Raw genomic sequence first — 12078 nt, 5'->3', positions numbered from 1 at the left:
GTTTCAAAATTTTATAATTCATAATATGATTTCTGAAAACAAATAAATAATGGTACATGGGAGATGTTTCTCTTTTTCTCATTTAATGTGGCCATTTCAGCCTATGGTATGTTGATTATTTCTATGCAGAGGACAGACCTCCCATCGCCTTCTATTTGCAGCTCTTGTCTCCCCATTCTCTTGTCAATTGTTAGCATATGCTTCTCCTTAGATGCTACTGACCCTCAGTGAGGGGAGACCCAGCCTTGTCTTCCTAACCCTAGTGCTTCTCATGGTTCTTGGCAGTCCCTGAAAGCCTCTTGAGTGAATAAGTGAATGAATGTAGGATAGTAGTTGTAAATTAGGGACCAGCAATACAGCAAACTATACAAAAGAACTCTGGACCCCAAATCTTCTTTAAGTAATTTGAAATTTCTAGTTTCTGTTGGTTATTTGAGGACTAAGATTTTCCATTTCAGTTTATTAGAAAAGATAAAGACTATCTATTTTAGTTTTTAAAAAGTTGAATTGAGAAAATTGCTATTAGGTTTCCCTTAAATAGCTTCTGTACAAAAATATGCATTACTTGATTCTTCCTGAGGAATCATATGGAATGTCTTTATTGATATTAGGAGTCTGCCTCTGCATGCAATTTACAACTGCAGTGTAAACATAGGGAATTCTTTTGGAGTATTTCTAACTTTGGAGGGGATGAGGCAAGATAGTAGACGCCTGGGGGCTCTCATTTCATCTGGTCCCTTGAATTTAGCTAGATATCTCTATCAAATCATTCTGAACATCTATGAATTCAATCTGAGATGTAAGAAAAGAATTCCTGGAATTCTACAAATAGAAAACTAACCACTTTTTGCAGGGCAGGAGGAGCAGAGACATGAATCTGAGGTGATGTATTGGAAGATAAACGATGGGTAGGGGTAGGAGCGAGGGAGCCCCTAAAAGCCAGCTCCTGGAAGGTAATATAGCCCCAGCGTGCAAAACTGGAACTTTTATAATTCTGCTCCAGGGAGAGACACTCCTGCCTGAAAGGTGCTCAGGTCATGAAGCTGGGCAAAGTCCTAGGTGGGACAGTGTGGTCTCAGGGTCCCTGAGGTCACAGAAAGAATGGGGGTGTCTGAGCTGACAAAGTTCCCAAGCACTAGAGTGGGGAAACTGGCTATGGTCCGCAAGCCTGCAAGTGGGCTTTCAGTTCTGTTTTCCATAAACCACAAACCATGGCAACAGGGTGCCCTGCAAAGGACAGAACATGGCAACCTCATCCTTCCCCCGGGGCAGGGTGCAAGGGTGCAGAATGATCCAGCAACAGCTCTCCCTGTGGGGCCTTGCTCCCTCCCCTCTCTCCTCCCTCTCTCCTCCCCTGAGGATCCGTGCAGGTTTGAGATGCAGTCTTCTTTGGAGTTTGGCACACACAAGAGTGAAGAATGATATTCCCTGAGGGTTTACTAAAGAGGAGGGGTCCCAATCTTTCAGCTCCAGGGCTGGTGATCAGGGCGCTGCCATTTTTATTTTCATTCTCTAAAGCGGGGCAGAAAGCCTTCAGGGAACAAAAGCCGTATAGAGCGATCCGGACCCTGGCTCCCTGGCAAGGGTTGGTGTAACTTCACCCAGGCAAAGACATCTGAGAATCAGTGCAGTAGACCCCTCCCCCAGAAGACCAGCTGGAACATCAGGAGAATACAAAGAGCACAAAGAACTCCAAAACTCCAGTGCTAGGGGAAAATAGTATGTAGAATTTGAGGGTTTTTTTTTCTCATGATTCTTTTGTCTTTCAGTTTTAAATTTTCCTTTTTGTCTCTTTTTCCTTTTCAGCTAGTTTCTTATTTTTTTTTTAAAGACTTTATTTATTTATTCGACAGAGAGAGATTACAAGTAAGCAGAGAGGCAGGCAGAGAGAGAGAGAGAGAGAGAGAGAGAGAGAGGAGGAAGCAGGCTCCCTGCTGAGCAGATAGCCTGATGCGGGGTTCGATCCCAGGACCCTGAGATCATGACCTGAGCTGAAGGCAGCAGCTTAACCCACTGAGCCACCCAGGCGCCCCAGCTAGTTTCTTATTTTATCAACTCTTTGTTTTTAAGTCTTTTTTAAACTCTTGCTTTTACATTTATAAATATGTTCTTCATTTTTGGCTTCCTTTCACTGTAATTTTATTTTTATTTTGTATATATATATATATATATATATATATATATATATATATATATATGTTTTCTTTACAATTTTAGGATTTAGTGTCTTCTAACAAACAGACCAAAATATACTTAGGACCAAGTGGACCACCTGTTTTGTCAATCTGGGAGATTTTATTTTCTCCTTTTACCCCCCCCTTTTTTTTCCTTTTCTTTTTTGGTTTCTGATCTCTTCAGATTTGTCTAGTGTGTATTTTGCTTGGGTCATGGTTGATACTTTTGATTTTATTCTCTTGTTCATCCATTCTTCTCTGAGCAAAATGACTAAAAGGAAGAATTCACAAGAAAAGAAAGAATTGGAGGTAATACTCTCTGCCACAGATCTAATCAATATGGATATAAGTAAAATGCCAGAGGTGGAATTCAGGATAGTAATTATAAAGTTACTAGGTGGGCTTGAACAAAACAGAAAAGACACTAGAGAATCTCTTAGTGCAGAAATAAAATCTCATCAGGCCAAAATTAAAAATGCTTTAACTGAGATGCCATCTAAAAGGGATGCTCTAACAGTTAGGGTAAATGAGGCAGTAGAGAGTCAGTGATGTAGAAGACAAGATGATGGAAAGAAAGGAAGCTGAGGAAAAGAGAGAAAAACAACTAATGGACCATGAGGTGAGGATCTGAGAAATCAGTAATACCATAATGCAAAATAATATTAAAATTACTGGGGTCCCAGGGGAAGAAGAAAGAGAGAGGGATAGAAGGTATATTTGAGCAAATCATAGCTGAGAATATCCCTAATCTGGGGAAGGAAACAGGCATTCAAGTCTGGGAGGTTGAGAGAACCCATCCTTCAAAATCAATAAAAATAGACCAACACCCCAGCATATAATAGAGAAGTTTGCAAATTTCAGAGGTAAAGAGAAAATCCTGAAAGCAGCTCAAGAGAACTCTTTAACCTACAGGGGGAGGAACATTAAACTTACAGCAGATCTATCCACAGAGACGTGGAAGACCAGAAAGGGCTGGCATGTTATATTCAGGGTACTAAATGAGAAAAACATGCAGACAAGAATACTTTATCCAGACTATCTCCTTCCATTCAAAATGGAAGGAGAGGTAGAGAGCTTCCAGGACAAACAGAAGCTAAAAGACTCTGTGATCACTAAACCAGCCCTGCAAGAAATATGTCAGGGGATCCTGTAAGTGAAGAGAGAGCCCATAAGTAATACAGACCAGAAAGAAACAGAGACAACCTACAGAAATGGGGTCTTTACAGGTAATACAATGGCACTAAACTCTTACATTTCAATAGTTAACTCTGAATATAAATGGGCTAAATGCCCTAATCAAGTAGATTAAAAAAGCAAGACCCATCCCTATGCTGTCTGCAAGAGACTTATTTTAGACCTACAGACACAGATTGAAAGTGAGGCAGGGAGGTGAAATATTTATCATGCTAACGGACATCAAAGGAAAGCTGGGGTAATAGTCCTTAAATTATTCAAATTAGATTTCAAACCAAAGACCATAGTAAGGAATGAAGAAGGACACTATATTATACTTAAAGGGTCTATCCAACAAGATCAATATTTATCCAACAATTATAAATATTTATGTTCCTAACTTGGGAGCAGCCTATTATAGAAACCAATTAATAACAGAATTAAACACATTGATAATAATACAATAATAGGGGACTTCAATACCCTACTCACTGTAATGGACAGATCCTCTAAGTAGAAGATCAACACGGAGTATTTCTAACTTTGAACATAAACACTAATAGTCTTTTTTATTTTTTTACCTTGTTTAAAAAGATTGTTGGAAATCAATGGGATTTTTCCTGATAAAGATACCTTATCTCACTTCCAGGTTGGGAGGTGGCTGGAGATCATATCCAGAGTGGAGCTGGAGGTTCAGATAATGATTACCTGATCTTAAACTTGCATATCCCAGGATTTAAGTAAGGAAAACTAATTCTGATTCCTTTCTGTAAGAATCCTCATGCCTGTTTCCCTATAGAAATAGATGCTTTCATAAAACATACTTATCTTGTGATGGTCTTAGCAAATAATGAACTGTTGTAGGATAATATATTACATTTAAGAATATCTGTAGAATTGGTGATTGAGATACTGTAACCATTAGTTGTATGTTTAGATGAAGCTGAAAGTTTTTAACAATAATTGTATCCAAATGTTACAACAACCATGATTATTGGATGCTTAATGAAGAAATTTTCCCAAGTTGTTGTTTGTGGGAATATTTTTGGTTTATAAATTTATTTTTTCTCAGTTTTATCTGTAAAGTAGTCTGTTATAACTGTTTAAATTCTTTTTTGCTTTAGTTCTCCATGTTGACATTTCCTGATAGGCATATTTTTCTTGCTTTAGGATGGATGGTAATAGTTGTATCAGGAGATTCAAGCATATTACCGTCGTTGTGTAAGCTCCTTACTGGGATGGTCTGGGGACACAGAGATGGAGCAGGGAAGAAGTGGCTGTGGGGAGCCATTGATTAGGGGAAGAGAAGAGCATTGCTTTCAGCTTAATGGAGAATGTGACTTAGTTTTGTACCATACTGTATTTAGAATATACAATAAATATTATAACTTTAATCTGTCAAATAGGCCACCAACGTCTATGACTGGAGCCATGGGTTCTGAACTGGGAAGAATAACATTTGTCTTTGAGACCCTCTGTTCGGCTGACTGTGTTCTATACTTCATGGTGGTAAGTGAAAGAGAGGCTTTCAAAGGCAGGTTTCTAAGCTTGGCATTTTCTTTCAAGTGCCAATTCATTCATGCAAGTTGGGATAAGAATCCCATTTTTCTTCCCATTCTTAGGTCCTTGCAGAAAGTTAAAAAATATCTAAAGAAGTCACTAAGGAGGGGCGCCTGGGTGGCTCAGTGGGTTGGGCCGCTGCCTTCGGCTCAGGTCATGATCCCAGGGTCCTGGGATCGAGCCCCGCATCGGGCTCTCTGCTCAGCCGGGAGCCTGCTTCCTTCTCTCTCTCTCTGCCTGCCTCTCTGCCTACTTGTGATCTCTCTCTGTCAAATAAATAAATAAAATCTTTAAAAAAAAAAAAAAAAAGAAGTCACTAAGGAATGTGCAGTGCAGCCCACAAAGAAAGCTTGTGTTCCTCATGGGGAAGACTGAGCAAGGGGGTTCGGGTGACTGATGGAAATCTGGTAAAAACTCCTTCATAAAGATATGCCATCAGCCAATGAAAACTCTCTTCTGATAACCATTCTGTGATTCACACCACTAGGAAGGAAAAACCTCTAAAAGGAAACTCTTCACTGTTAAATTAATAAATGTAGACAAAGGACTTACTATGTGCATGTCATATTTCTGCCCCATTTTTTCTAGATGGCCTATACATTTCAACTCTTAGCTTGAGAAAAGTAGCAACAAAAAATTTATTAAGACTTTTTGTGGGTATTATGATGTTGTTAGCTAAGATTTTAACGCTGTAAGTAGTGACTTCAAAGACAATGTTTTTACTTTTCTCCCAAGTCTTTTAGTAGCTAGTTAGCAATCTATTAACAGTTTCCTCTGTGACATCCAAATTAGATGAAGATTTTAATATTTGTGATTACTGCCAGCTTAAGGGAAGGCAGGCTGTTTTCTTCTTGAAAAAAATAAAAAAGGACTTTGTTGTGGTAAAAGAAGATCATGAATAATCTTCAACACATCCATTTATTTATTTTTTATAAGATTTTATTCATTTATTTGACAGAGATCACAAGTAGGCAGAAGGGCAGGCAGAGAGAAAGAGAGAGAGGAGGGAGCAGGCTCCCCACTGAGCAGAGAGCCCAACATGGGGCTCGATCCCAGGACCCTAGGACCATGACCTGAGCCGAAGACAGAGGCCTTAACCCACTGAGCCACCTGGATTCCCCAAAACATCATCCATTTAATACACTACAAATAAGCAATAATTCAGTTCCCAGCTCTGCCTCCGTATTTCTTTAATCTGTTCATTCTTTTTCACCAACAGTGTTATTACTGAGGTCCTGACTCCCACTATTTCTCAGTAGCCATCTGTATTCTTTTTCTCTCCATTCTCTCATATATGCTGCTGTCAAAATGTTCTTTATAAACATCAAAACAGTAATGGAGACTTCCACAACGAATTGCCTCCTTCCCCTTGCTAGTTGGTTACTGCCTATGGCAGTGGCGGTTAAAGTGTGGTCGCTGGACCAGCATCACCTGGGAATTTGTTAGAAATATAGATTTCTCAGGCCCCTCCTGGTCTTAATGAGAAGCTCTGGCGATGGGCCCAGATATCTGTGTTCTAGCCAGCCACAAGGGTGGCTCTAACATCAATGAAAGTTTGAGTGCCAATAGCCTCTAAATACACTTAAAATTTCTTAGCATGGCTCAGTTTGGGTTTTTGTCCTCTTTGCCCAGCCTCTTTTTACCAAGTCCACCACACCTCTTCAGGCAACCTGAATTTATTTGAGGGCCTCTCTGTACTTCAGTTCTCATACTTGGCACTCTGAACCAGAATGGCTCTCTTCCTTTTGCTCCTTTGTCTGGTGAACTCCCATTCATAATTCAAGGGGTGCTCAAACTTCACCTCTTCTGGGAAGCTTTCTCTTAGTCCTTTAAGTGAAATTAGCCATTCTCTCCAGTGTCCTCCAAAAACTCTTTGAGAAAACTCTGTTTTAATTATGTGACTGTATTGATGTTTTTGTCTCTCTCACTTGACCAAGCACTCCTGAGGGTAAGAATCATAGCTATTTATTTTTGTAAATCAATCTTAGAGTTTTTGGCTCATAGAAGAATCTGTTAGTTTTGTTTCCTCTCTGTTTGATTTGGTTTTCTCACAGGATTTTTTGTGATGTCAATTAAATAGTGCATAGAAATGCTCTCAAAACCATGCAGGTTTTCAGGATGCCTGGGTGGCTCAGTGGGTTGAGCCGCTGCCTTTGGCTCGGGTCATGATTTCAGGGTCCTGGGATCGAGTCCCGCATCGGGCTCTCTGCTCAGCGGGGAGCCTGCTTCCCTCTTTCTCTCTCTGCCTGCCTCTCTGCCCACTTGTGATCTTTCTCTGTCAAATAAATAAATAAATAAAATCTTTAAAAAAAAATGCAGGTTTTCAAAACCTTTTACAAAGGTAAGATGGTATTATTTGTGGTAATGCAATAAATTTCATTAATTATTGGAATAAACATGTAGAAAGATGATGTTTTAACAGAGAACTATCTGTGTATTCAGAGCTCCTTTTAGGAAGCGGCATGTATGGTGGTTTGGTCATTTGGTAACGTGGAGAATTCTATAATGTATGACAAGCACATTCTGTTATTCCTGTCTGTGGTGTGAACTCAAGACACATCTCTTTACAGCATATTTGATTACTTTATAATGTTTGACTCCTATGTTTATATCATAGAAAGAAACAGACATATCTTGAGCTCATGCCACCATATGGTCAACATCCCGGATAATGTAACAGAAGCCCATCCGAATTTCTAAGTCATCTAGTAGGGTTTCTGTAGGGATCACTAATTAGAAAATTCAAGGCTGGCTTTGATTTGCACTTCAAATTAGTTAGTTGTGCATTACATTATTTGGTTCACTTACTATATTTGTTTGCTAATCATCTTAATGACAGCATTTTGGTTAGAATGTCACACATTTGTAGGATATTCTAAATATTGAATTTAGCTAAGGAAATCAGATATGAAGTATTTATACATATTCCTTTGGAATTCAAGTTTAAGCAGCAGAATAAGATTCTTTGGACTTAAAATAACATTCTGGTTAATAAACACTTAGAGAAGCCTGCAAGTTGCAAGTGTAGTTCAAGGGGAACTTAGAACTCCTGGTGTAAGAGCTGCCTAGCAGACTCTCTCAAGGAAAAAGGCAAACATGGAAAGCCTTGCTCTTCTGTGAGAAGTTTACTGTGAGAAATTGGAGGAGTTTGTTTTCCCTTTGAAGTGTCTTTCTTTCTTTCTTTTTGTATTTTATTTATTTATTTGACTGAGAGAGAACACAAACAGGGGAAATGGAAAACAGAGAGGCTTCCCCTCTCACTCACAGAGCAGGGAGCCCGATGAGGGACTTGATCTCAGGACCCCAGGATCATGACCTGAGCTGAAGGCAGACACTTTACAGACTGAGCCACCCAGGCGCTCTGGAAGTGTATTTCCTAAGCTAGAGTCACCTGCACACAGACACAGACACACACACACACACACACACACACACCGTTAAATGTACTAAAATGTGAGACTTCTTTCAGGTTATATTGACAATGTGTTTGAAAAATTGTAGTTACTAAGCTGGTAAGTGCTTGTGTAGACTTGGAGGGAGGTTTTGAGAGTTCTAGGATGACGTGCTCTGCAGATAAATATTCATTGACCCTCCAGGGGTTTTTGTAAAGACATATTTGTAATGTATACACCTGTATATTAATCCCAAGTTTGTGCTTTTTTGTTTATATTTTCTACTATATATTAGGATATTAATAGAAAAAGTACCAATGTGGTGGAATCATGGGGTGGAACCAAAGAAAAGCAAGCTTATACCCACATCATATTCAAGAATGCAACATTTACATTTACATGGGCATTCCAGAGAACCAATCAAGGTCAAGATGTAAGTTCCAAATACTTTTTTTTTTTTTTCAATGCAAAGATCATGCTCCTGATGGAAATTTGTACAAAATGATCACCTATCTCTCCTGGAGGAAAAGACTTGGTTTTCTATTGATATGGGACAATCAATCATAATCAATCATTTGGTTATGGAGTGGATTTGTATTAAAATGGTTTGAGAGCAAGAACGTATGAAATTGAATAACACAATGTATCTTTGGATTGTTCTACACTAAACAGATATATTTACTGAAAGCTCAAGAGAAAGAAATCTGACTGTAGTTATTAAAAGGTGTCTTTAAGGCTTTCTAAGACTTTGAGAAGGCTGGTGACTGTCTTCCTCTTTTTCTGAATGATCTGACATTTGTCCTGGAGCCCATAACTGGTGTTGGTTTATTATTTCATTGTAGTGATGTCACCTTTTATAGCCTGGAGAGTGTGTATGTACACATGATTGGGTTTACACACAGAATTATTTATTTTCTTTTACTGTCCCTGCTAGAGTAGACCTTAATTCTCCCCTAAGTAAGTTCCATTGTATGTTTTGATAGTAACAAGACTTACTTTTGTGATCTCCATAGACGTGACCTTTCCAAGGTGAAAACAAGGTAAACCACTTAAAGCTGTGGTGACAAATGCAGAACATTTTCTCTTTTCTCTTTGGGCTTTCCCTGGGGAACCCATTCCCAGATGTTATTTGACTCTGATTGTTGATGGGTGTTTGGATTACCATCACGTGGGGCATGAACATGCCGTGGAATGTTTCCTCATCTTCTTCTTGTCCCTCCCCCAGACAAAAGACATTAGTAGTCTAGGGTAGCTTTCTTCTCTACTAATAGAGAGGTGCCACTGCCTGGTGAGAACTAGAGCTTGATTGACCCAATGTTGCAAGAAGAAAAAGTGTAGTTAGACCCAGGGATTTGTTCTCTACTCTGCAACCCTTCACTAGAAATCCCTGACATAGGTCAGGGAAAGTACTGGAGAGAGAGAGAGAGAAAGTCCCAAAGGGATGTTGTGATGGCATCATGGTCAGTGTTTGGTGAGGACCAGAGTCCTAGTCTTTCAAGGCTAACCCCTCTTCAAAAGCTTTAGACTTGCTACCCTGCAAACATCCTATAGTATCATTACAGTTAGGCTTATCTCTGAATAAACCATCATGGGAGATAAAGTTGCTCCTGTGTTAAACCATACCAGTTCTTCCAGATGTAAAGCCTATAAACATGCCCGATCTTGCGGTGATTGTGGATAACCTCCTGGAACTCCATTACTATGGAGATTAGTTCCTAGTGTTAAGATTTAAGATTTTTTTTTTAAAGAACCAAGAAGAAGTAACTTTAATCCACTATCGATTATAAACTGCTAGTCTGGAACACTCTGCTTAGCTATTTTGGTGATATCCACACAAAACGATCTGGTTGTATGATTAAGCCCCAAGGCAGAAGTCATTACTTTCTGCTCTCTTTTTAGAATAGACGGTTCATCAATGACATGGTGAAGATTTATTCTATCACTGCCACTAACGCAGTTGATGGGGTGGCGTCCTCATGCCGTGCCTGTGCCCTCGGCTCTGAACAGTCGGGCTCATCGTGTGTCCCCTGCCCCCCAGGCCACTACATTGAAAAAGAAACCAACCAGTGCAAGGAGTGTCCACCTGACACCTACCTGTCCATACATCAGGTCTATGGCAAGGAGGCTTGTATCCCATGTGGGCCTGGGAGTAGAAGCACTCAGGTAAGTGAGTGTGTGTTTCAGTTATTCCCAGGAAAACTTTAATAGAGACACTCATAAGATCCCCTTAATATTTCTCCAGGAACTATGTTGTAATTCTATTTAGAAAGGGCCTTTTCATTCTTCTTGTTTTCTCTCCTCTTATATTTATGAAGCACGTGAACATGTCTTATGTGCCATAAAAGCCCTAGTTCCTGGGGGCATCAGATATTAAGAAAAGTACCCCAATAAGAATGGTTTCCAAAAATATGAAAATTAGATTTTTGTGTATTCTGTTAGGGGAGAGCAAGTAAACTCCCTCTGTGGGTTGGCCATAGGAATATAGGGAGAGCAGCAAGTATATCTTAGCCTATTTTAAGGGCAAAGGTTGATGTTATATTATGGGTGAAGGAGAAAGTAGTTTTACTGTCTCTTGAAACTGGCATAACAGGGACTTTTAGCTATTTATTAAAATACCTTTTTCCAAGAAACAGGTCTTAGAATAACTTTGCTCTTACTTTAAAAAATGCTGATTTTTCTGTACTCTGCCTTGGAAAATTTAATTATTTTTTGGAAATTCCCTATATTCATGTGATAAACCATAACTAAGACAAAAAAAATGAAACAATTTTTAAACATAGAACTGTTTTTAAACACATTTTTCATAGCAGCTAATATTTTGTTTTCTACTAAATATTTTTTTTGTTTCTTAATCTATAATCAAAGGACCACTCAGTTTGCTATAGTGACTGCTTTTTCCACCACGATAAAGAAAATCAGAGTTTGCACTATGACTTCAGCAACCTCAGCAGCGTGGGCTCACTGATGAATGGACCCAGCTTTACCTCCAAAGGAACCAAATATTTCCACTTCTTCAATATTAGTTTATGTGGGCATGAGGTGAGTTCTGGCTGTCAAAATGAGATGGAGCTGTATTTCAGCTCTGATTGAGTTGATATTTTCTGTGTGGATGGCCAATAAAATCTCTATGGAAACTAACAACCAAATGTCAGAAACTGAGCTGTGATTGCTTAAATCCTGCATTGCCTCTTAGCATGTTGGCAGCTTTCTCCAGCAGGGCCAGCCTTGTCTGCCTCTGCGTCCATCAGAGCACTTATTCCCCAGCCCCTGGAACCCCAGAGATAATGATCTCCATTATGAGATGCTGTGCCAGATTTTATGCAAAGAAAATAAAAAGAGATCTGATGACCACAGATGTTTTCAGGCAAAGGGATCTATAAATTTTACACGGTGTGGTGTTTGTCCTGTTCTGATTTCACAAGGAGTGATCTAAAACACTCAGCTGGTTAGTCACTCAGTTCATTCAATAAATAAATGCATTTTAAATATGTTTTGCCAAATATTGAGTGAAGGGGTGAATGAGATTCTTTACATTACGTATTACATTTCTTTTTGTCCCTATGCCCTACGTCCCTATGTCTTGCCTTCCCTCTCTCCCCTCTTCTTTTCTGTCCTCTTTCTCTTCTTTTCTTTTCTATTCTGATTCCTTTCCTTTTGTTGCTGTGTTCGCCTTTCTTTCCTTAATAGTTTCTTTCTGATCTTTTCCGTTGTTTTTCTCTTCTCAGTTTCAACAATTTAAGCTTAGTAACAATATATTGTACCTGTATTGTTGTGAGAAG

At 39.2% G+C, this 12078-nt stretch overlaps 1 protein-coding gene across 1 annotated transcript in view; it reads left to right on the top strand.

Moving 5' to 3' along the window:
• Positions 1 to 12078, top strand: part of ELAPOR2 (endosome-lysosome associated apoptosis and autophagy regulator family member 2) — a 181918-nt gene that overhangs the window by 129172 nt on the left and 40668 nt on the right. The window contains exons 11-15 of the mRNA XM_059170988.1: positions 3997 to 4087; positions 4754 to 4856; positions 8595 to 8732; positions 10199 to 10462; positions 11165 to 11338. Coding sequence (XP_059026971.1) covers positions 3997 to 4087; positions 4754 to 4856; positions 8595 to 8732; positions 10199 to 10462; positions 11165 to 11338 — 770 coding nt within the window. The remainder of the gene's footprint in view (positions 1 to 3996; positions 4088 to 4753; positions 4857 to 8594; positions 8733 to 10198; positions 10463 to 11164; positions 11339 to 12078) is intronic.

This window comes from Mustela lutreola, chromosome 4 (genome assembly GCF_030435805.1).
Source record: "Mustela lutreola isolate mMusLut2 chromosome 4, mMusLut2.pri, whole genome shotgun sequence".
Classification (NCBI taxonomy): Eukaryota; Metazoa; Chordata; class Mammalia; order Carnivora; family Mustelidae; genus Mustela; species Mustela lutreola.
This window is presented reverse-complemented; position numbering and strand designations above follow the sequence as displayed.